Consider the following 26,072-nt stretch of genomic DNA (forward strand, 5'->3'; position numbering starts at 1 on the left):
ATCTTGATATCTGCAAAGAATATTCAAATGTTTATCTTTCCTCGGATGAACATTATGTGTCTCACTGCAAAAACCATTCATTTCTTTCCTCATGCATTTAAAAAAAATAAAATTTCTCAGATTTTAAAATTAAAATAACACTAACCTCAACAGACTTCTCCACCATTGCTTCGATAATGACATCCAATACTATAGGAACAGAATTTATTAATCCTTGTGATGCCTGCAGAATGCTCTGTCTTACTAGAGCAAGAACTTCCTCTGGACAAGATGCAAGCAACCCCATAACATGCTCCAAGTAAGAACCATTGACTTCTTTCACAAGGAGATCTATGTCATGTCTTATCTGTAAATTACAAATAAACAATGAATTAAAAAAATATTGGCATGCAATAGAATGCCCAATACTACTCATAACTAAGAAATTTTTAGTTCTAAATGCATATAGCATGATTCCTAATGGAACACAATGCTGTACTTATGGTTATGAAGTCTAGATCAACTACTTAATAATAAATTCCAGAATTATACAGTATAAAATACCAGGTTCCCAGAATAGAATCAGTACAGAATACACAATCTCAACTAGTGTGTGCAGTTTAAAATGCCTAAAAGGCCTTTCGCTTGTTCTTAGCATTCCCAACACTCTCTGTCTTTCTTGCTACTCTAATAAAAAAAAAAAAATTTCTTTCCCTTACGTTTAACTTATGTCCATTACACATTATTATAATCAAGTCAATCTAGCCAGTAACTATGATTCTCAAAATGAAACAGACAAAAAGCCAACAAAATTGTTTTCTTTATTCCGTCCCTTAACATCCTTTAACTAGATTTCTTAGTCTACCTTTTGACGAAGACTCTAATTCAAGGATAGAGGCTAAATGCCCTCATACTCATCAACTCCTGAAACTCGATCACATTTTGAGACTGTTTTTCACCATTGGATTTTAAAACTCTCTAATGTTATCTGGAATGCTTCAAACCATAATCCTTGTTACTGTAAGGTCAATCAATAAATAAACTCTCTCCCAGTTTTCCATGGATTAAAACAAGATCCTATTAAAAAGATGCACCAATAAGCCTTAAAATTTAGAATGTAACTTCTTTTAAATGTTAAACTGAATTATGTGCATATTAACAAAGCTACAGACAACTGATATGTATTATAGACACATGCTGACTGTGTAACTCCTTTAAGCCATGACGCTTACAGCCAAAATTTACTGAAGCTTGAATCTAAAACTTATTTCCACAAATATTCCTCGCATACCTTAATAATTGGTATCACTACTCTAATCTGCTTGACATCTATGGAACGTAGGTACTACATGGTATTCATACTTAGTTTGAACAGTTGTTCAATGAATCATTCTCCTCCCAAATAGATTTTGGGTCTCTTCTGTAGCAAAATCATCTGAAAATATCACTAGCATAGATATCTTAAATACATCTATCCAAAAGATGCTGAGTAATATCAGTCTTGAGGCACCTATATCGGATTTGTCACATAGATTAAATAGACACCTGAAGACTGATATCTCTCAGCATCTTTTAGATAGATGAATTTAAGATATCTATGCTAGTTTAGACTTTAGATTATGTGATGTCAATTTTTTAAATAGAACATAATGGAAAAGATATAATTTAAATATATTTGATGATTATATTTACTTACTAATTATTAAATTTACAAGTAAAATTGTAAATGGCCATCAAATTTATGTCAAGGAGTTTTTGTGAATATACTCAGTCCATTATAATCCATCCTTCCTGCCATTGTACTTATGCCTCTCAGCCTAACAACATGAAAGCTTCATTTTGGAACCTTTATGCTATGAATCCCCAATTACAGACCAAGCATATCCATAGACAGGGACAAAAAACAAATTGTAAAGTTTTGACACATTACCCATTATACCTTCATAGACCCCAATCAGCAGATTTGGTGTATTAATCATATTATTGTCTGCTTAGAAATCATAAAATCTAGCCAGTGATTAAAAATTTTCAGGTTTATTCTCCCTTTTCTTCAATTCAATATACCTATGAATATAGAATGTACCTCATTCCTGTTAATGTATTTCATTTTACTGCTTGTGATTAGCTAATTCAATAGTGCATGTTTTCAACAACTTTCTCAATCCTATGCAATCATCATAAACAATAGGTTTATAGGAAATTTTGTCTTCTTTAACATGCGTATTGATTAATTCCCTCCTTGAAGAGATTCCTTGGATACATCTTTATGCCTTCTCCACTTGAAGTTAGTGATCAATAGAATAGTCATAGAGGACGTATGCTGGAAGTACATCAGCTCACTTGTGTAAGGCCACCTAGCTAATCCCTATAACACATCTGGGGTCTTCAAGTATGTGGTAATAATGTACCTAGTGAGCATAGAGTTCATACTTCATAGTTTTCATGGTTGATTTCCTTGTTTACTTACAAATTATTCTACTTGTACCCCTATTGCTTATGTTGGAAATTTGGAGGAATTGATTATGTGTTGCATTGATGTCAACACTAGCTTGTTTGGCTGTCTACTGGGTTCCGGTAGAGTGCTTGGTTTGTGATGTTGATCTGGAGATCACCTCCTGTATGTCCAGATTGGTGGAATTGATTTGGTTCGATTATTCATGTCGTTCAGATGCGTGTCACATTCAGTTAGTTTGAGATTTGGTGATCCGGAAGCTATCATATGTTCTAGTAAGCCTTTTGGTTACCAGTAAGGGTTTTACCGGTAGAGCTTTGTTGAAGATCTTTTGATGGATGTTGATGTTTCTCATGTTCGTGTTCCAGTTGATCAATGGTGTTGCATTTAGCACTGGACCTATCCTATGCTATTCTGTTAGGTTATGGACCGATTTATGTAACGTGTTGGTGGATACTCCCGATGTGTTACCGGTTGGATTTATTGTTTGGTTAATGTTGTTTCGATCTTAGGCCGACTTGGATTATCATTGGTTTGTGGGTTTATGTAATGGATTTATTGTATTATCTTTTAGGTGGCCGACCTAATTGTTTAGGTCTTGGGTTGGTATAAATATGATGTAAGATCTCTTTGTAGATCATGGTCACAGATGGTTATGCGATTATCTATGTGCGAATAAGGTCATAATCATATGCAGAGGATTTGGTCGATCATAGATGATCGAATTGGATTTGTGTAAGATGTTTAAGACCTACGGTATTGAGCTTAACCGAAACTGCACTCAGGCATAGGAGATGCTATTCTAGTAGTTCAATCTTCATTTCGGATTGTAGTCTAAAGTTTTCTGTAGTCAATGAGACTCCTTTTGTGATGAGCAGTGCACTCTAGGCTGGTGGCCTTCCTGCATGTGCAAGCCCCTTATAGTAATATTTATTCATCTGATCAGTGGATCGATATTGTGGGTCTCCAATCCCACCGTGGTTTTTCCTCATTGAGGTTTTCCACATATAAATCTGTGGTGTTATGGCGTTCATCTTTGTGGTTGCATTATTACTTATTGTTATCTGCTTTTATGCATACCGGTTGCTAAGTTGTTATGTTAATAAGGTTAAAATTAATTACTCCGGCAGAACACTGATTCACCCCCCCCCCTCTCAGTGTTCTTGGATTCCAACAACTTCATGTTCCTTGAGAACACTGACAATGCAAATTTACCTATTCACTTTTGCATACATTTCTTAGTCCATATTCCATTTCTTGGGACTCTTGGTATATTGATATATTTAGCAATGAGCTGGTAGTGATAGTTGTTCCTCTTCTCACGATGAAGCTAATGAATTCTAGTTCCTGATGAATTGCTTTATGGTGTACTTTTCTTTCATGTGCATACATAATTCAATTAGTAGTAATTAAGATGCATAATTACTTATTAAAAACCTTTCTCAACCTATTATTATGTTTACTATGTAACAATGTTATATTGATGAGTGCAAAGTGGTGATACCTTAGCCAATAGATATAAACAATGAATTGTTCATCCTCATGATTTCATACATCCTCTTGTGATTTGATATGCACCTTTATAGGGTGCTTTACTAATGGTCCTAGATTATGTTGAAAAATGTAAATGATATGTTGAATATAAGTTCGTTCATGTTGCTTCGGCTATGTTTTTCATGATCTACTAATGATTGTGACTGATTGCATAGGAGAATTCCAACATGTCTTTCTTCTTGTATTTTATTGAATAATCTTTGATTTTCAAAAAATAAATTTGAGAGCTCCTAACAAGGAGTATAGGAGAGTTGTTAATATATTCGGCACTATTGGGACTCTCCTCAAGAATGGAATCTGAAAGACCGTGGATTGCACAACACATCTGAGTGGTAGATCCCAAAAATGAAATGGTCATGAGTTCGACTATGAATGCTATGGTAGCAAATGGTTGGCACTGTACACATGAGTGTCAGGTAAGGATATTTATGAATCATTGCTTAGGATATGAAACTTGTCATCCAATTTGTCTCTCAATATTCATGCCATGGATCAATCACAGTTCATTTTCTTAATACATTTCATGATTGCAATAAGGATTGCATCCTACGCATGCACTTGAGTTCAAAATAAGTTAAAGCACATTAATGCCTGAACCTATTATAATTCTGCTAACTAATAGACATTAAAATATAAGATTTAGTCAGATTAAAATTAAGATTTGGATATGACTGTCTTACTTTTGTCTTTGTTGTTTCTCTTCCATTGATTAGACTGTAAATTAACATGTATTTATTATTCTCAAGATTAAAAAAATATATATATTTGCCAACTTTAATACTTGTTAAACTTAATATAATATTTATCATCCCAAGTTGGTTGTAAGATGTGTAAGTGAAAGTTGGCATGCCCCTAAACCAGATCACAACCCCCTATTAATAGCAAACGGAGGAAATAATAACATGAAAGGGCCAACTTGATATGAGATGTTAAATGATAATTGGTATTCGATGTTGTATATATATTACAAAGGAGACGAAGGCTCCTTATATAGAAAATACAAGCAATGTTTCTATAAAAGATACGATCGAAAATGAAAGAGGGAAAGGAAACTTCCTAAAACTAACTAAAGATGAAAGACATAAACGGAAGTTTCTAAATACTAACTAAATGATTAAGATGACCATTATAGGAAAACATGAGCTTCAAAAACATCTGATTTTTCTGTCAAAAAAGTAGGCAAAAACCTTCAGCAACAGCTAGCACAAACTTCAAAAAATCTAATTTTTACGTCAAAATCAGTCCAACCAATCTGGCACAAATCCTTAAAAAAACTGCTCAGAAATAAAAACTCCTTCACACAACAAAAGAATAATGCAAACTTCGCGTGAAATAACAAGACCAAAAAATTCCAAATCCTGGTCACAGCAAAGAATTCAAGGGCAGAAAATATCTTTGCATGAAAAAAAAAAAAATAGACGTGCAGAAATAACACAACCAATTGCAAAAAAACCTTACAAAGGGCACAACACTCTTCAAACACCCACGACTTTTACTGAAAAATCGTACAAAAAAAAATCAAAATCTGCAAAAAAGCCAATTACAGAAAAGAAGATTCAATAGCCAGAAAACCCACAAACCCGACACCCACACGGTAAACAGCAACAAACCCACAAACTCGGCACCCACGCGGTAAACAGCAGCAAAACCAAAAAACCCACAAGAAATCGTGGCTGAAAGGCATAGAAAAAGGTGACCCTAATGCACAAAAGGCAAAGCTTTCCCGTCGCAGAGAAAAGTGCGCCTAAACCTTGAATCGCGACTAGAATAGTCGCACACTTGCAAAGCCGCGAACTGCAAAGCTCTGCAAACATGAAGATGACATGTAGCAAGGAAACAAAGCGCCCTTGACCCCAAAAACCTGCGAAAAAAAATCCAACGATTTTCGTTTTTTCTGGAAACACAACACTATGCACCGAAAATCTCTAAAGAAAAACACAACGCGATCCAAAACTCCACCTTTGCCTCACAATTTCTAGACAGGAAAAAAAAAAAAAACACATTGCAGACAACCAAAAGAAATCCCTTCACGATTTCTCAAACAACCCTCCTTCAAGAAACATCTCAATTTATTCTTTAGGAAAAAAAAATCAAACAAAAAAATAAAAACCTTCGAATTCCCACAATTTTTTCATAAAAAAGTCTATTCGAAAAAACTTCTAGAAAAGAAAATCTATTTAAAGAGCACGAATTTCAAAAATGCCAAAGGATCATTTTGCTCTGATAACATGAAATGACAATCCATTGATTGAATGCGTTAATTACAAAACAGATGAAGGCCCCTTAAATACGAAATACAAAGAGGATGTTTCTAAAATGAAAAAATAGTTAATTGAGAGCAAAAATAGAAATATCCTAAACTATCTAACTCATTAGACATTAAATGACTTAAATAACCATTATAAGGTAAATAATCTAATATTATTCTAATAATCAGTCTTCTATTCCTTGATGGAAATAGGGCAGACAACTGAGAGGGGAGGTGAATCAGTTGTCACAAAAACTTATGCAACTTAAACTTAATCTCAGATCTGATAATTAACCATGAAAGCAGGAATCGGCAACACAACATGAACACACATAACACCAAGATTTTTGACATGGAAAACCCAGTCAAGGGAAAAACCACAGTGGAACTTACCTACAATATGATTATACTCTGTTAGAAGTATTAGAATGATTACAAAGATATTACATTTATTTATACATGACATCAGCCTTGTGAAGATCATCAAGGTCAGCTCAACACAAACCACCTAATTACAAAAATATAATCACACACGCTACAATATCACATGCGGACCAAGCAATGTTGGCTAAGACATAGCACGAACCCATATCACACGCCTTGAACACAAAAAAACCTCCAAGAATTACGCATCGAACATCCGCAACACGCTACAAGCATTGGGTCAGCCAAAACATAAAGAACACCAACGCACTGAAGAAAATCATCAATTACAGGCACAACAATCAATGCGGACCACCAACACAAAAGGCACACAATCTAAAAACATCCACAAGCATCATGAATTACCCCCGCAACATCCGCATCAGCTCAAATTACTAGAATCACATCATCATTATACCGAACTTCAAGAACACTAACTACAATGACTGTCAACCTTGAAAAATAACTTGAGGAGCTCTAAACCATGAACCATCTGAAATGAAGACACATCAACATCCCAAACATATCTCCAGATCTACAAATCAAGATATTACAATGCGAAACAATGCAAATCAAAATACTAACACACTGGCACCACTGAACAACAAAAAAACCAGCCAAGACCGATATCCATAACTCACTCAAATCTTCATGTGAACCTCTGAAAATTGTACTGAATAATCTACAAACAATCCTCTACAAACCCTTTAATCCGCAAACTCTAATCATCAACATGCTGAACAAAACAACTCACTAAACTTCACTACATCATTGACACAGACAGAGAAATATGTTGACATCAATGACAGCACATCTCTCAAATATCTCTCAAACACATATTTGCAGTATACTTCCAACAATATCCAACAATCTCCCCCTTTGGCATTGATGGCAACATATGATGTGAAAACAATCAATGACAAAGAAATCAATAGCTCTCTCATATTACTCTCTCCCCCTAAAATCACTCTCTCCCAATACAGTTTTTCACATAACTCTCTCTCCCCCTTTGACATCAATGACAAAGACACATATTTGCAATCAAAACACAAAACTGACTACTCCCCCTGAGTAGCAGCCTCCACTCATCAATCTAGATCACAAGATATGAATATGAAATGCACCAGACTGATGCATTCCAATGCATCTTAGTTCTGATCAAGAGGGGCAATCACCCCTAGCTTTCCTCTGAGATATTCAAAAGTATCCTTAGGCAAAGGCTTCGTGAAAATGTCTGCAATTTGTTCCTTTGTAGGCACATACTCCAATCTAACTTCCTTCTCATTTACCTTATCTCTCAAAAAGTGAAACTTGATGGATATATGCTTAGTCTTTGAATGCAACACCAGATTCTTAGAAATGTTAATTGCACTTGAATTGTCACAATAGATAGCAATAGGCTCATCATACACTACTCTAATATCTTTCAACATCTGCTTCATCCATACAACCTGAGTACAATTGTTAGCAGCAACAATATATTCTGCCTCTACAATAGATAGAGAATTTGAATTATACTTTTTGCTCAACCAAGAAACCAACCTTTTTCCCAAGAAAATGCACCACCACTAGTACTCTTCTGGTCATCTACATCTCCTGCCCAATCAACATCAGTAAAAGCACTCAAATTAAAATCATCATCTTTAGGATACCACAAACCAAAATCAACAGTTCCTTTCAAATATCTAAAAATTCTTTTGACAGCTACAACATGAGATTCTTTAGGATCAACTTGAAATCTAGCAACAAGACAAACGACATTCATGATATCAGGTCTGGTCTGAATCAAGTAAAGTAATCCACCAATCATAAATCTGTATCTACTCTAATTTGCTTTAGGGGAATCATCATCCTTAGTCAACTTACATCCGATCACCATAGGAGTTCCAACCAGTTTTGTATCTTCTAAACCAAACTTCTTCAATAACTCTTTCACATACTTTCATCCCTTTTTCTGACAGTGTAATTTGCAATCCCAGAAATAATTTCATCTCTCCAATCATAGACATCTCATATTCATTATGCATTTCATTAGCAAACTCATTGCACAAACTATCATTCCCTCCAAAGATAATATCATCAACAAAAACTTCAACCATTAGAATGTTATCATGATCAATCTTGAAATATAGATTACTATCAGCAGTACCTTTGTTAAATCCTAGCTTCAGCAGATACTTATCCAATCTAGCATACCATGCTCTTGGCACTTGCTTCAATCCATACAAGGCTTTCTTCAATCGGAACACCATATCTCCTTGATCAGTCAATTGAAATCCATCCAGTTGTTCTATTGACATGTCTTCTTCCAATTCACCATTTAGGAATGCTAACTTGACATCCATCTGATAGACTCTGAAATCCTTGTAAGCAGCATAAGCAAGAAACTATCTCATAGCTTCAATCCTTGCCACCAGAGCAAAAGTCTCTTCAAAATCAGTTCCTTCCATTTGAAAATATCCTTTGCAAATAAGTCTTGCTTTGTTCCTAACAACTTCACCTTGCTCATTCAATTTGTTTCGGAAGACCCATTTGGTTCCAGTTAAATTTTTGTTCTTAGATCTAAGAACAAGAATCCATGTATTATTATTTTCAATCTGCATCAATTCTTCTTCCATTGCTCTTACCCAATGTTCATCTTTACATGCTTCATTCACATCTTTAGGTTCAATCTTAGAAATCAAACAATACTCAACCTAATCTTCTGCAATTCTTCTTCTAGTCTGAACACCTTTATTTCTATCTCCTCTAATCTGATTTTCAGAATGATTCAATCTTACATACCTGGGAGTCTTAAGATTTTCTTGAATTTCAAACTCTTGTGTTCTTTCTTCTACATTTGCACTAGTTCCTTCACCTTGATTCACTGGATTCACCGGAACGATCTAAACTTGATTCTAGATCTAAGGTTGCTCCCCTTTGTTTGCACTATCATTCTGATCATCTAAATCATATCTGCAAGATTTGTCTTGTTTCTCATCGCTTTTATCAACCCTGACATTTGCACTCTCAACTATTTTTCTCAATCTCTTATTATAACACTGATAGACCTTGCTTTTAGTAGAACCAAGAAAAATTCCTTCATCACATCTAGCATCAAACTTCCCTAGATCTTCATCCCTTTTGATATAACATTTACTTCCAAAAATTCTAAAATATTTAACAGTAGGAGCATGACCAAACCTTAGTTCATAAGAAAACTTACCGGTATCACCTTTGATATGCACCCAATTAAGAGTGTAAACAGTAGTACTCACAACTTTTCTCCAATAAACATGCGGAACATTTCCTTCCAACATCATTGTTCTAGCAACTTGTTGAATGGTTATGTTGTTCCTTTCCACAACTCCATTTTGTTGAGGGGTTCTCAGAGCACACAATATTGTTCATTGATCATTCTGACTCCTAGCCTTCAATCGAAAACCACTATTACAAAATACAAACCTTTTACTTAATTTAATGTATGTGTGTGTTTTTAAGAATATTTTTAAAAAATATATTTTCAAATTGTTGATTTTCCCAGGTTTTATTGGATGTATTTAATGTATATATCTGATTCAATCTGATACTTGCATTCTTGGAATTCTCTGTGTTCTCAAATTGAATAACATTATACTATATGTATTCCTTTGGAGAGGCATGTCCTTGAACGGACATGTCTCTCCTTTAATTATAATAATTTAATCAATATTATAATGTTTCATCAATCAATTATTAATTTAGAATAATATAATAGATTAATATTGAATATTAAATTTTATATGAATAATAATAATATAACATAATAATATATTATTATTAATCAACATATATTATATGTATTCTAAATGATCATTCGACTGAAGCTACAAACATTAACACTCCCTCTTAGCTAAGGAGGATGATCAGACATAATGTGTAGTGATCTCCCATGTCAACACTTATGGCCCTCACCATAGCTACACAAAACATAATTAACACTCCCTCTTAGCTAGGGAAGATAAAATCAATGCAAATGCATTAAGTCTAGATTAATTATGGAATAGAGAAAATATTATCTCACTATGATATCAGGAAGTATGGTATAAACAAGAATATCAAGGCACATGATATTCACCATAACTCAAAAATATCATCTCATGATATTGGGAGTATTTGCATCAACCATATGATGCTCATCACAGGGGACCATAGTCTCAAGGTGTGAATTTGCCTCCATCGGCGATTCTATTCACAAGATCTTGCGTGGATTGCCTCTGTCGACAATTCTATCCATAAGCTCTTGTGTGGATTGCCTCAGTTGGTGATTCTATCCATGAGCTCTCACGTGAATTGCCTCAGTCAGCGATTCTATCCACAAGCTCTTACGTGGATTGCCTCAGTCGGCGATTCTATCCATGAGCTCTCACGTGGATTGCCTCAGTCGGCAATTCTATCCACAAGCTCTTATGTGGATTGCCTCAGTCGGCAATTCTATCCATGAGCTCTCACGTGGATTGCCTCAGTCGGTGATTCTATCCACAAGCTCTTATCAGTTTGCCTCTGCAGATGCGAAGACCAAGCAATTATATCTTCTACGTTCACCACATGTATCGTATGTAATTTTATTCAACAAGGGTGGCGGATATATATCATTTGTCTTCATTGGATCGTGCCTCCACAGGGGGTCGCGATCCTATGTGGAACCACATGGTTCCACATAGGGTCGTGACCCCTGTGTGGAGCCACGATCCTTCTACACCGGTGGGATTACTTAAACCAAACATAACAATAACAAACTAGTATGTTAGTTTAATACTAAATTAAATCGCAAGTATAAAATCAAATTTTCTGGGCGCTAAAATAGATTACGATTTTAGAGTTACGACTGAGACTAAATTTAACACTCCCTCTTAGTCTTAGGAGTATAGACCTAAAACTTAATTTAGCTCAACACTAATCTCATGATAATTACATCACCTAGGTGTGAAGAATCAGCCTGTGATTCTAAAGATATACTCACTTTGATATCCATGTTTTAAGTATTAGCCTGTGATACTAAGGATATACTCACTTTGATATCCCTGTTATAAGTATCAGCCTGTGATACTAAGGATATACTCACTTTGATATCCCTATTATAGTATGTGCACTGACATTAATCCACTTACATAATGTCTACTATAACTTATCATATTACTGATATTCAAATTGTCTAATTTTCAATTTATATGATCCTCCAAACATTTATAAGATCGTCACCTTACAATGTTAAAATACAAGTGTTCATTAACTAAAGAATCGTCATCCTTTAGGAATGAACACAGGGAAAGGTTACATAATTCATATACTCAAGTATATGACCAAGAAGTTTACATAATTTTAGACATCAATTACATTTTAACCATACCAAGATACCTCCTGAAGTGATCAATTTTCACTCTTGCTAGGGGTTTGGTGAGAATGTCAGTTGTTTGATCTCCTGTATTGACATATTCCAATCTTATTACCTTTCTCTCTGTCATGTCTCTTACATAGTGATATGGGATCTCAATGTGCTTGGATCTATCATGGAAAACTGGATTCACTGAAAGTTTAATGCAGCTCTGATTGTCACAATGAATGATAGTAGGCTTCAGACTTTCACCAAACAGTCCTACTATCAATTTCCTCAACCATACGGCTTCCTTAGTTGCCATGGATGCAACTATATATTCAGATTCTGTGGAGCTCTGAGCTACGGATGATTGTTTTCTGCAGATCCAAGATACCATAGCTGATCCCAAGCTGAAACAGCATCCTGAAGTGCTCTTCCTGGCTATCACGCTTCCAGCCCAGTCTGAATCAGAGTATCCATGTAGGTTCAATGCAGTGTGTTCATAATGCAGGCCATAGTCCAAGGTACCTTGAAGATATCTCAATATATGCTTTACTGCAACCAAATGTATTTCTTTGGGTTCAACCATGTGTTGGTTGAGTGCATTTACTGCATAACATATATCAGGTCTGGTATTGACTAGGTACATTAATGATCCAATAATCTGTCTGTATAATGTTGGATCAACAAATTTGGAATCTGCTATAGCTTCATTTAGTTTATGTAGGTTTGTTTCCATAGGAGATGACATTGGCTTACAATTCATCATTCCAAATCTCTTTAGAATGTCAATGGTGTATTTACCTTGATTTAGATAAATACCATCTGGTTTTTGCCATACTTCTAATCCAAGGAAATAATGGAGTAGACCTAAATCCTTCATCTCAAACTCTGAAGCTAGTTCTTATTTGCATTTTGCAATGAGATGATCTTCGCCTGTAATTAATAAGTCATCTACATATAATATGAGTGTCAACATTTCACCTTTGATTATTTTGAAATAAAGATTTGGATCAGTAATGTTCTTAGAGAAACGTATCTCTAATAAGTAACTGTCAATTCTTTCATACCATGCTCTGGGAGCTTGTTTTAATCCATACAGTGCTTTCTCTAACTTGCATACATGTGTTTTAGCATTATTTACCTCATAAGTGTTTCACCTTCAATAGTGAAAATCCCTCTCAATCACTATGATCAAAATTGTCACAAGTTGACTGAACCATCTTCTCCCTCTAAAGCTCAAGTTCTTGTATCAACCTCTTGTCCTCTTTTGAAATGTCAGACTCCCTCTGCATTTGGTCTCAATCATCAATTCGTTTATAAGCATCAATTTATTTCTCCCTTTAATTCAATTTTATTGTGCTTTCGTCCTTAAGTTTAAAACATTTCCTTTCATAAGGTGAGCCCATATAAGAAATATCATGCATGAATCATCTCTCATCATAATTCCCTTTGAATGATGTAGAACATTTTCATAATTTTGATCAACACTTTCATTATGATCTGCCCCACACAGTCATTAATAACTTTTGCAATTTACCAAATTTATCCAATCTCTTCGGTGAGATGTTAGAAAAGCTAATTACAAACATTTCCTCCAAGTTATAGCGAGATCCAACGGTTAAAACAAAAATTATGACATTTTTTCCAAAACTGCTAACCCTAGGTAGGGTTTCAAGTGACCTGCACCAAAGTCGTCATATCTTGCACAAAACTGAATCAAATTTGATGAGATAAACATATTTGAAAACTAGAAACACAGATCTTTCCATCCAGATATTATAGTCCTCATTTTGAGGCCAACCAAGGGCCGTACAATGGCATATTTCAGACTGAAAATTCTAAAAAAACTGAATTCTCCAACCCTTTCCAACCTCCAAATTAAACTTCACAGGCTTGAGCTCTGATACCATGTTGATTTTCCTAGGTTTTATTGGATGTATTTTAATGTATATATTTGATTCAATCTGATACTTGCATTCTTGGAATTCTATGTGTTCTCAAATTGAATAACATTATACTATATGTATTCCTTTGGAGAGGCATGTCCTTGAACGGACATGTCTCTCCTTTAATTATAATAATTTCATCAATATTATAATGTTTCATCAATCAATTATTAATTTAGAATAATATAATAGATTAATATTGAATATTAAATTTTATATGATTAATAATAATATATTATTATTAATCAACATATATTATATGTAGTCTAAATGATCATTCGACTGAAGCTACAAACATTAACACAAATGTTGATAAATTTGCCAATTTTTTGCCGATTCCCGATTTTTAAAAACAATTCGGCCAAAAGATTTATTGCTGATTAAGAGTTTTTCATCTTTGGTCTCAACCATAGCTTTGAAATTCTTGAATTTCTCTAAAGCTTCAGATTTCTCCCTCAAGAAGTAACCCACATCATCCTTGAATAGTCATCAATCAGCAACATGAAATATATGTCTCCTTGCAAGCTTTTAACTCTAGAAGGTCCACACAAATCAGTATGCACAAGATCCAATAGTCATTTGAAAAATGCTTCTTACTCTTGAAAGAAATTTTGGTTTGTTTCCCTAACAAACACTCCTTGCACATAGAGTTAGCAGGTTTCATCAACTTAAGAAGATCTCTCACAACCTGAGTAGAACTTATCTTAACAATGTTATCAAAATTCAAATGACACATCCTTCTATGCCACAACCAACTTTCATCAACTTGAGCAATCAAACATCTTTTACTGGCACTATTCAAGTGAAAGATATTACCTTTAGTCTTTCTACCTAATACAATCTCAATTCCAGAGCTACCCAAGATTCTACACTTTCCATTCTTGAACTGAAGATCATATCCCTTGTCAACCATCTGTCCAACACTCAAAAGATTATGCTTTAGGCCTTCTACATACAAGACATCATTAGTATTGTTCTTACCATCAAGAGAAATGGAACCTCTACCACGGATTAGACCAGCTTAATCATCACCAAACTTCACAACTCCACCTTCATACTTCTCCAAGCTCACAAATTTATTCTTATCACCGGTCATATGATGAGAGCATTCGTTGTCTATTACCCATTCATCTTTTTCTTCAACCTGTGCAGCCAAAGCTCTTTCCACATTCATGCAGCTAGCAGAATCAATAAGCATTGGATCATCTCCCTTGATAGCAATTGTCACTTGTATTTCCCTTATCTGATTCATCATCTAAAACACCTTCATCAACAACATAATAACATCTCTTTTAAAATTTAGGCTTGAAAGTTTTTCTAAGAACTCTTTCCGGACACCTTGGGGCAAAATGACCTATCTTATTGCAAGAAAAACATTTAAGAGGCAACTTTCCTTTATACTTACCGGCTGCTTTAGGTAATCTCTTGGCAATCAGTGCTTCAAGCTCCTCAAGCTCTCGCTCTTCTTCTTCATTTTCCTTCCTCTCCTTCTCATATCTGGACATCCACCTTGAAGAACTTCCTCTCGGATCATATCTTTGCTTAACCTTTCCGAAAATAGTGGCTTTGAACGCAAATTCTATCTTAGTAAGAGAATCACCAAACTCACTTAATTCAAAGGCTAAAAGCTTACCAATCAACATGTCTCTTGTCACATCAATCACGGTCCGGATATCTTCAATAGCAGCAACTTTGTGTTTGTAGGATGCAGGTAAAGATTTGAGCACTTTAGCAACAATCTCTAATTCTTCCAAGTTTCCACCGGCACATCTAATATTGCACACTAGTTCATTCACCTTTTGCATAAAAGAAGTGATGTTCTCATCTTCACCCATCCTCAACATCTCATACTTTCCTTTTAGGCTCTGCAACTTAGCAATTTTCACAAAACTATCACCTTCATAAAGGTTTCCAACTTCTTCCAGATCTCATGAGCAATTTGCAATTCCATAACATTTGTCATCTCAGAATTAGTCGGAGCACTCAACAATGCTTCCTTAGCCCTAATATTACATTCAGCTTCCTTTATCTCATCTGGAGTTGAAGGCCCATTTGGAGGAATAGTATACTTGTTCTTTGTAATAGTCCAGTAAGCTTCGCCAATGCATCTCAGATGACACTCCATGCAACTCTTCCAAAGAGAGTAGTTAGTACCATCAAATCTCGGACTATCCTTTTTGTAAGATGTCATCCCGGATCACCTCAAGCAATTAAATTTCTTCGAAGGAACCTACTCTGATACCAATTGATGGAAATAGAGCAGACAACTGAGAGGAAGGGTGAATCAGTTGTCACAAAAACTTATGCATCTTAAACTTAATCTCAGATCTGATAATTAACCATGAAAGTGTGAATTAGCCAAACAACATGAACACACATAACACCAAGAATTTTGACATGGAAAACCCGGTCAAGGGAAAAACCATGGTGGGAACCTACCCACAATATGATTATACTTTGTTAGAAGTATTAGAATGATTACAAAGATATTACATTTATTTATACATGACATCAACCTTGTGAAGATCATTAAGATCGGATCAACACACACTACCTAATTACAAAAATATAATCACACACTACAATATCACATGCGGACCAAGCAATGTCAGCAAAGACATAGCATAGGCCCATATCACACGCCTCAAACATGAAACACCTCCAAGAATTATGCATCGAACATCTGCAACATGCTACAAGCATCGAGTCGACCAAAACATGAAGAACACTAACGCGCCGGAGAAAATCATCAATTACGGGCACAACAATCAATGTGGACCACCAACACAAAAGGCACACGATCTAGAAACATCCACAAGCATCATGAATTACCACCGCAACATCCACATCAACTCAAATTACTAGAATCACATCATCATTATACTGAACTTCAAGAACACTAACTGCAACGACTGTCAACCTTGAAAAATAACTTGCGGAGCTCTAAACCACGAACCATCTGAAATGAAGACACACATCAACGTCCCAAACATATCTCCCAATCTGCAGATCAAGATATTACAATGCGGAGCAATGCAGATCAAAATACTAACACACTGGCACCACTGAACAACGGAAAAAACAGCCACAACACTGATATCCATAACTCACTCAAATCTTTATGCGAACCTCTGAAAATTGCACTGAATCATCTACAAACAATCGTCTACAAACCCAATCCGCAAACTCTAATCATCAACATGCTGAACAAAACAACTCACTGAACTTCACTGCATCACTACCACGGACAAAGAAATATGTTGACACCAATGACAACACATCTCTCAAATATCTCTCAAGCACATATTTGCAACATACTTCCAGCAATATCCAACATTCCTCCCCTTATTCTTATTGAAAAATTCAAATTCTTTCAAAATAATATTAAAACTTATATGTGTGAATTAGCAAGGATGGGCAGAAGTTCCTAAAATGCGCAGCAAAATTTTACCCTCAATCAGACAAAGCAATGTGCCCATATGGACGAATATTGCAGTTGTCGGTTCTTGTGAAATCATAAGATTTCTCATTATCTGATTCTATTTTCCCTTTTGTTATTTGTTATTGTATCACAATCAATATGGCAATCTGCTACCACAAAACCCTGCCTTGAACACACTTTTGCGATAAATTCATCTTCAATGTTTCGGAACCCACACTTCCTTAATTTGTATGAATATTTTCTAGTATCAAATGAGGTTTTAAGAGAGTGCTTTCATTTGAACACAGCCCCCTGTCAGTTCCCACATATTTATGCCTATGGGCTTCCAATATTTCATAGAAAACATCTGCTATTAGAGGCAACAAGTAGGATTCTAATTTGTTTTCTACGGCAGAGAGTACTACCATTTTCTATTATACACTTTATTCAGTGTGATTGTTATCATGTTTCTCTTTGCTCAAACACATCAATTTCTTGAGAAAATAAGGGGTGCACCAATTGCCAAATATTTGTTTTATATGTTGGCCAGCTGAGAAGACTGCATGTTGAACAGTAAATATAAATTTTAGGTACAAAGGTCAAATAATATCTTGACATAAATTTGTAAGCTTGGCCAGGTTCAAAGCAACACACCATTATGAAGAAAAATCCACGGATCAATTTGTTAAACAGTAAATGTAAATTATAGCTACCAAGCACTAATGAAGAGATGGGATTTCTACACCAATCTCATTATTATCATGATATAGTTTCTTTAGAAGTATAATCATATTACTTACAAAAATTAGATCCTCTAGTGTTGCAACAAGAGCCCCTTCACCACTAGTGCCGGAGGTTGTATTTCCCTTCCTACATGCAGCAAGTCCAGTTGACAACCACATTGAATACCTGCTTTTGGCAGGTGAAAAAAAAAAAAAAAAATCAAAATACAAACCAAGTGAAGAGAAAATTTATGAAGATATATGTCTTCTGTTGAAGAAAAGTATACAACATACGATATTTGCTTGCCTAGAAAGAAGCTGCAGTGTCAAACGAAGAAATTTATCTGCAATTGAAGCTATATAAACGTCATCTCGCCAGCATCGATGCAAGCATTCCAAAAGAACAATAGATTGCTTTACTGTTAAATTCAAAACTCCATCTTGATGATTCTGAGAATTATCTAATGGGATAATGCTACTTGTAACCAATGCAGACTCGAGACAATTGGCAATTTCCTGAAATCTGAGATTAGGTTGGTTAGACATTAAATTCCTGTGATTAGGCTAACCATCACACTTCTTAATTTCAATCAAACATTGACAAAGCATCTTACCTAAGTGTAAAGTAGGCTCCGAGATTCCACTGTTTCACAAAATCTACATAAACAGGCTGCAAACGAAATCCACCAGCTGCAGATTTTGAAAAGCAAAATCCTGGATCAAAGAAGAAACCAAACCACTTTACTTAACACAATAATCAAACAAATCATAAAAACCTGCATGACAATATTATATACCAGTATTATAAATGTCATGGAATTTTTTTGGGTCAATATGTATGTCCAACCACAAACAGATAAAGCATACATTAGCATACAATCTTTGACTGTTACGCTACACAAAAAATATATTTTCCTATCATGGATGTTTTCATACTGTAACTAAAAAGATGTCAAATTATAAATTTTACCTTCAAGAAAAGTTATGAACTCCATGCTTGATTTGTAGTTCATCAAAAACTCTGCCGGTTTACCAGGAGACAATGCACCTGCTTTTCCTTTCTGAATGGCTGATAGAACCTCTTTCAAAATTGAATTGGCTAAGAAATTAAAGACGTGTAATCCTGAATTTGCTGAAATGGCACAAGTTTGAAGACTAGCCATTCAATAAATTTGTTTCCCCAAGACAAGAACCCAAAGTGCAGGAAGAAATTATCAAAATCTATACTTTATAATTTGGCAATACAAAGAGAACACCTACCTGATGCAGCAATATCAAGTAGGAACTTGCAATCTTTCTCAACAAACTTCTTGATCTGTTGATAGTCTTCCTCAAGTATATCAATAGAACCTCCAACTTCTTTCAAAGGGGTTGAAGGAATGACTTTTTGAATATATGGGGCAACTATAGTTGACCGAAAAGTTTCTTCTGCCCCATTAGTGTTATCGATTGCGGCAAATGCACGAAGACAATTATAAATGACACTTTCATCATGACACTCCAAGCCAATTTCAAAGCAGCGACGCAGGCTCTTGTCTAGTGATAAACTAGCACTCTGTATCCTCTTATCCATATTCTGAATGAAAGGAAGGTTCTGAACTATCAAAGCACCCACAGAAAGTTCAGAAGAATTGAACTAAAACCTTCTTTTCTCAGCAATGCTTAATTTGTCCAGTGATTAGGAATATCCAACGTTAACATCAGTTTTTGATTAATAAGCCTCATCTTTATGTTCCATGCATTATTTAAAATTAAAGAACTTAACGACAGATATAATGTTCAGAAAAAATCGCCTACAACTTTTTAACTCTCTGCAATTTTGCAAATATAACTGGAATTGTAAACGTCAATGTTCATCACATGGAGCAGATAAGAGTATAAAAGAACAAAGAGATTACAATAATGGAAATTGAACATGTAGAAATAGTGAAGATGGGTTATTAACTTATTACAAAATACAAAATCAAAACCAGCATGATTGCAGGCAAGGTATGTATGTGTTTAATAAATTTATTAATGTTACAATCAGTAAGCCTTCAGACCAAATCTGAAGATTTTACTAATACAAAAAATGTGTAGGTGATAGCACATCAACTATCAACTAAACAGTTTTTTCAGGTTTAGTGTCTTTAACTTATAAAAAATACATGTTCATTCAATATTTAAATTCTGCAAAAGCCTAAATCTAAAGGAAGGAGATCATAATAAAGCTCCATAATTCTTTAAAATGCGTCAAAAATAACTATATAAGTACATCTCCCAGGATGTACCCCTTATGATGCAGGCCTTTGAGGATGGGCTGCCATTGCCAACATCCCTCTTATGTCCTTGAGATGTTAGGACATCCCTTGCCCATAACACTACAAAAACCAACAAAAAAATATTTAAAAGAAAACTAAAAAACCCTAATCTTTTATGGGGTGATGACATTCACAACCAAAAATTAAAAAACATTTTGTGCTGTACTGGATAGAAAACATCATTTTTCTCACTTTTTTTCCAATCAAATCAGAGTAATTGAATTTCATTTATGCTTTTAATTTGTTGAGTTAATCCTAATTCCCAGTAATGCTTCTATAATATAGACCATTTTGATGTATCTTTAGCATTTACAATTCACATAATGCTTCTATGATATAAACCATTTTTGCTTATCTTCTAGCATTTATGATTTGACAATTAACATTAAATTATAAAATATCATCTGTGATCTCAATTCTCTATTTGATTTTGTACATTTCATGCAAAAATATATATGTATATTAACCATATTCTTGTCTTCCCCAAAACAGAGGAAAAAAAATTGTTCCTAAAACCCTGTCTCAGAAATTTGGAGAAACACTGGGATAAACTGTTCTTCGCAGAATGAACACTCCCATTGGAATAGCAATTCCTTTGCTAAAAGACCTTTGTCATATTACGTGAACTCTTCTCTGGCATCTTAGATGAAATCCTAGATAATAGCTCTCTAAAAATATTAAAAAGGATAATTTACACTTAGTTTAAAAATTAATTTGATTTAATCTGCTACTTTAGTAAAGCTTCAATCTTAAATTACACAATATGATCAAAACAACTGCTATTATCAGATATCTTCAGAGCTACATTTGTATGGTAGACACTAGCATTATAGGCTATTATTCCACTGGGAATACCTGTCTTGAGTAGCAATCTCTAAAAACCACAGACCATTTCTAATTCAGTCATATTCTCTCCAATCTGTGCCCTTATGGGTATTATGTTAAGTCTAGTATTTATCTCTTGAATCTCTATTAAGACTTGTAATTTCCTTCTCTCCAATCTGTGCCCTTATCTTGACAAGGGACTATGAGATATCAGATCTTATATACATTATGGGTATTATGTTAAGTCTACTGTTTATCTCTTGAATCTCTATTAAGACTTGTAATTTCCTCCCAACATAAATCACCATCAGAATTCAAGCTCTCCTCCAAATTGCTCATTAATTTATTGATATATCTGGTTAGGATTCGTAATTCTGATCATCCCACATGTATGCATAGACAACATCCTCATAGAACATTACAGCAGTGCCGCCCTAAAACATTGTCCAAGTCACAACAACAACATTAAAAATTACAAAGCTCTAGAGTTGTTACTTGAGATGAGATACATGAACATATTTTGGATACTGTTGATGTGTTTTTTATGCACATGCAAACACAGAATAAAATACCGAAGTATCTTATCCTCTCTTGAGTAAAGTCTCCGAATGCTGAAGATGTCGCAAAAAGGATCAATCGGGATGACTTCAAGGTTCTTTTTTGTAGGATCTCTACGTGTGGATAAGCTCTCAGTGGTATGATGTGATTTTGCTGGAATCACAAGGGGACTTACACTTCAATGACCTGAACGTCTAATTTGCTGGAATCACGAGTCCTATTTACTAACTGGAAGACAAACAAATGGCAAAAGATGCAAGGTTCAGGAAATCTACTCTACTACCTAGAATGCGAGAAGATGGATGAACGACTAGGTGGATTCCTACTGGGCTAGGTCTCACCATCAGGCTGAACAATTCAACACCAACTCAGTGCGATCTTCTAAGGGATGCTTCCAATATGTTTAAATCGTACACCATCTGACAATGATCACCATTCAAGAAAATGCATGAAACAATAGATGTGTAACGACTTATGATTAAGCTCATTTCATTCTAGTTGACCACGCAAGGCGCACTTACAATCAGTAAGAGGCTAGTGGTATGGATTAAACGGATTCCACACAGGTGCATTCAACAATTTCCTTCATTCGATCTAATCATCTACCATCTAGAATTGAAGATTCAACAAGAAACCATGCATATTGCAAGAAACGACACACTTCACCATTACTTCAATGAAAATGGAGTTTGTTTACAATCAATGGCAACAATTTCTTGCCTTGTTCTCCTATTCTACTCTAATTGCTACTCTATCAACTGACTATTCACCTTCTAACTACTCTCTATCTATCTTCTATTATTAGACTTTCACAAATGAAGAGTCGGGGCTTATATAGTGCCCACAATACAATTCAATGGCTAAGATCAATTTGAGATCAATGGCCAAGATTCAATAATGAAAACCCTAATTAGGGTTTGTTACAACCATTACATAGCATTTAATGCTTGACAAATGATAAAATTACATTTTTTAGGACACATGTCTTCTCCGGAAAATTCGACCAATAGATAGCTGGAGTAGGTACATAGAAGTTTGTGCCACCTCCCATGAGTTAGGTACATTGAATCTGGACATGCTGAGGTGGACCTATCCGACTGGAGGAGTGATGACTAGGATGCCACCTCGTCTGACACCTGGTTGATGCCAATTTGATGTTGCTGAGAAGCTAGCTTTAATTAACTCTTCTGAGACTATCTGCTTCTTCAACGAACCCTTGCTCTGACTTATTTTGTCTTTGATGTGCAGGATGATTGATGTACCTCGCCTTGGAATGCTGGATTGGAAGAAGTTATTCCTGACGATGCTTGATCGAAGAAGGCCGTCCTTATCCTTGCTTGATCTTCTTTGATGAGAACCTACCGACTTGTAGATCCTCCGGACTTTGGAGTCGCCCTCTTGATACCTACACAACATTTCAAAATTAGTAATATATCTTGAAGTCTAGAAATTAAACTTAAAAGGAAGATTTAAGATTTTAATTAGGAAACTTCATGATAAATCTTGAGTTATCATTTCCTAATTAACCATGTAATACTTAGATTTTTCCAAAACAAATGTCCAAAAATCAAACCTTAAACAAGGTTGTCAAGATGACTTTGCCATACCTCCTCTTGAGTATTAAACTCTAAGAAATGATGTAAAAATAGATGAATTTCACTAGGCAAAGTTTAAATCATAGCCTCCTCTTGGATGAATCACGCCTCCATTAACCTCCAACACTTAGCAAACTTCACCTCCAATCTTCTAGATTTTGCTCCTCCGATTCGCACTTCAACTTTGCACTTGAAAAAGGATGAATGAAAGATTAAAACTTGAACAAAGCATCTCCTATTATATAGAGCGCTCACCCCTTTGCTTCCTCTAGGCCGACTTGGCAAAAAAGGAGGTAAAAAATAAGTAAAATCTCAAAAAAGGGGGCCGACTTGGCTAATAAAAACAAAATAAGGCCTTGAGCGCTTTATTAAAAATTAATTTTAAATGCCTCCAAAATAAATTTCGATTTTCTAAGGCTTAAAATCAATTTATTAAATGCCAAAATGCTTTAATTTAATGCCAATTTAATTTTAATTTTCCAAATACCTCAAAATTAGCAATTCTGGCGATCAAATGCAATTTGGAGAATATTAATTTTCAAAACAAGGCTTGATTAAACTCCATGATGATTTCGCCCTAGACCCTCTCTGAGGGTCAGGAGCGATTTTTGAATTTTAGCCTTGAATACTTCACATCTTGACTTGAAAATCTCCTGGAGGGTAAATTGATATCCAGTTAACGCGTTGCACTTTAAATTTGAAATTTTTCATGAGGAAAATAGGTGGAATTGTCAATTTCACCCTGGACCCTCAGCAAGAGTCAGGAGCGATTTTTCATTTTCTAGCTGGAATCCACCTTAACTTGTTTGTTGAACTCACAGTGTCACTTCCAAGATCCATTCCCTTACACTACCAAGCTAATTCATCAACAATTTTGGAGGAAATAATGTCCTTAAAGGCAATTTCGCTCTGGGCCTTCACTGAGGGTCAGGAGCGATTTTTCATTTTTTGCTTAAATTTAGCATTTTCTCATCAAGACACTTTCTCACCAAGCCAGATCACGTTCAGGCCTCCAAAATAAGCAAGAAAATTACCCTTCCAAAATTTTCGCCCTGGACCCTCAGCAAGGGTCAGGAACGATTTTTGCAAAAATAGGCTTGATTCTTCATCATTTTTTATTGAAATTTTATTCATCACTTGGCAATGTTCTTCCTTTATCCATCTCATCCAAACTCGCTTTGTTGTTGCAAGGTAAAATGAAGATTTTCAACAATTTCGCTCTGGGCCCTCTTTGAGGGTCAGGAGCGACTTTTTAGTTTTAGGCATATTTCTCCATCCTTTGGGCTCCAAATTGCTTCCAAGGCATAAAACATCATCTCCTCTTCCTATCCACACAAGATTTTGTCTCAATTTCTCAAACAAAGGAGAGAATCCTGAAAAATCGCTATGGGCCCTCTCTGAGGGTCAGGAGCGATTTTTGTAATTGCCTTCAAAATACTAACTCTCAACAATCTCTTTTCACTTCAAGGAAATTTAAACATTGTTTCAAGCCCATGCCTAACCTTGGCTTTCCTCAAATTTGGATGAAAAGTTCCTATATTATGTTTTTCGCCTTGGACCTTCACTGAGGGTCAGGAGCGATTTTCGCTCTGGGCCTTCACTGAGGGTCAGGAGCGATTTTCGCTCTGGGCCTTCACTGAGGTCAGGAGCGATTTTTTGATTTTGGGTTGATTTCCTCTTTTGTTGATCATCCAAATTATATTCAATGGGTAGAACATGCTTTCCCTCATCCCTTCCAATCACAAAAATCATTTTGATTTTGCAAGAATAGTGCACTTTTGAAAATCTCACTCTGGGCCTTCACTGAGGGTCAGGAGCGATTTTTTGACCTTTTGAACTCTCCGTCAGGATAATTTTATGGAATATAACATTTAAGTATAAGAGACCTTATACTTTAAGTTATACTCCATATATACTTTCAGGATGTTTGAGAGTGGTTTCAGACCTCCAAGAGTTATATTGCAAAATCTAGTTTTTGGAGGTTTTTCAGTTTCCAGACTTAGTCAAGTTTCAGGATTAGGACATTCCGGACTTAGCCAAATTTCAGGATCAGGACATTCTAGACTTAGCCAAATTTCAGGATCAGGACTTTCAGACTTAGCCAAATTTCAGGATCAGGACTTTCAGACTTAGCCAAATTTCAGGATCAGGACATTCAGACTTCATCACTTATCAACTTGACCTCACTCAAGCAGAACCTGCTATCCAGGTGATCCCCTTGGCGACACTCAAAACGCAAAGGCTAACAAACAAAACCCTAAAAGACCTAGAAAACAAACCCTAAAAAGCAAAAAGCAGGGGTCCCCATTTGCAATGGGGCGATGTGTGAATACGTCACAACAGATACCATGTGACATCCACTCACATTGATGATGCAAAGCTTCACACATAGATCAAGTGGACAAATCAACTCTGTACTGACAAATGACAATAATGAGATTCAGATGTTCACGACTAATCATCTATGTCACGAGCCATCTTTAGGTCCTCCATGCTGGAGTTAAAGTTTAAGTTTATGAAATTTCAGTATTTTATGTTTTTGATTCACCTCAGTCTTAAAATCTTAATCTACATTTAAAATTTATTTCCTACATGAAATTGCAGTTCCTTATTCCTACATGACGACAGCTTGTATACTATTGACAGTTCTACCTTCAAACATGTGTCTGCTGTTTATTCAGTCAATGCTGAAATAAAGAGATTTGCCAAAT

At 35.3% G+C, this 26,072-nt stretch overlaps 1 protein-coding gene across 2 annotated transcripts in view; it reads right to left on the reverse strand.

Annotated features, from left to right (window-relative positions):
* LOC131029211 (conserved oligomeric Golgi complex subunit 2) overlaps positions 1 to 26,072 on the reverse strand; it is a 67,881-nt gene that overhangs the window by 29,136 nt on the left and 12,673 nt on the right. For both annotated transcript variants that reach the window (XR_009102709.2, XM_057959621.2), the window contains exons 3-8: positions 19,344 to 19,677; positions 19,054 to 19,215; positions 18,698 to 18,797; positions 18,391 to 18,606; positions 18,162 to 18,270; positions 146 to 346 (exon numbers count right to left, since the gene is read on the reverse strand). Coding sequence is in view for 1 of the 2 variants with exons in the window: in XM_057959621.2 (XP_057815604.2) it covers positions 146 to 346; positions 18,162 to 18,270; positions 18,391 to 18,606; positions 18,698 to 18,797; positions 19,054 to 19,215; positions 19,344 to 19,677 (1,122 nt within the window). In the remaining variant the exon portion in view is untranslated. The remainder of the gene's footprint in view (positions 1 to 145; positions 347 to 18,161; positions 18,271 to 18,390; positions 18,607 to 18,697; positions 18,798 to 19,053; positions 19,216 to 19,343; positions 19,678 to 26,072) is intronic.

Source organism: Cryptomeria japonica, chromosome 3 (genome assembly GCF_030272615.1).
Source record: "Cryptomeria japonica chromosome 3, Sugi_1.0, whole genome shotgun sequence".
NCBI classification, from domain to species: Eukaryota; Viridiplantae; Streptophyta; class Pinopsida; order Cupressales; family Cupressaceae; genus Cryptomeria; species Cryptomeria japonica.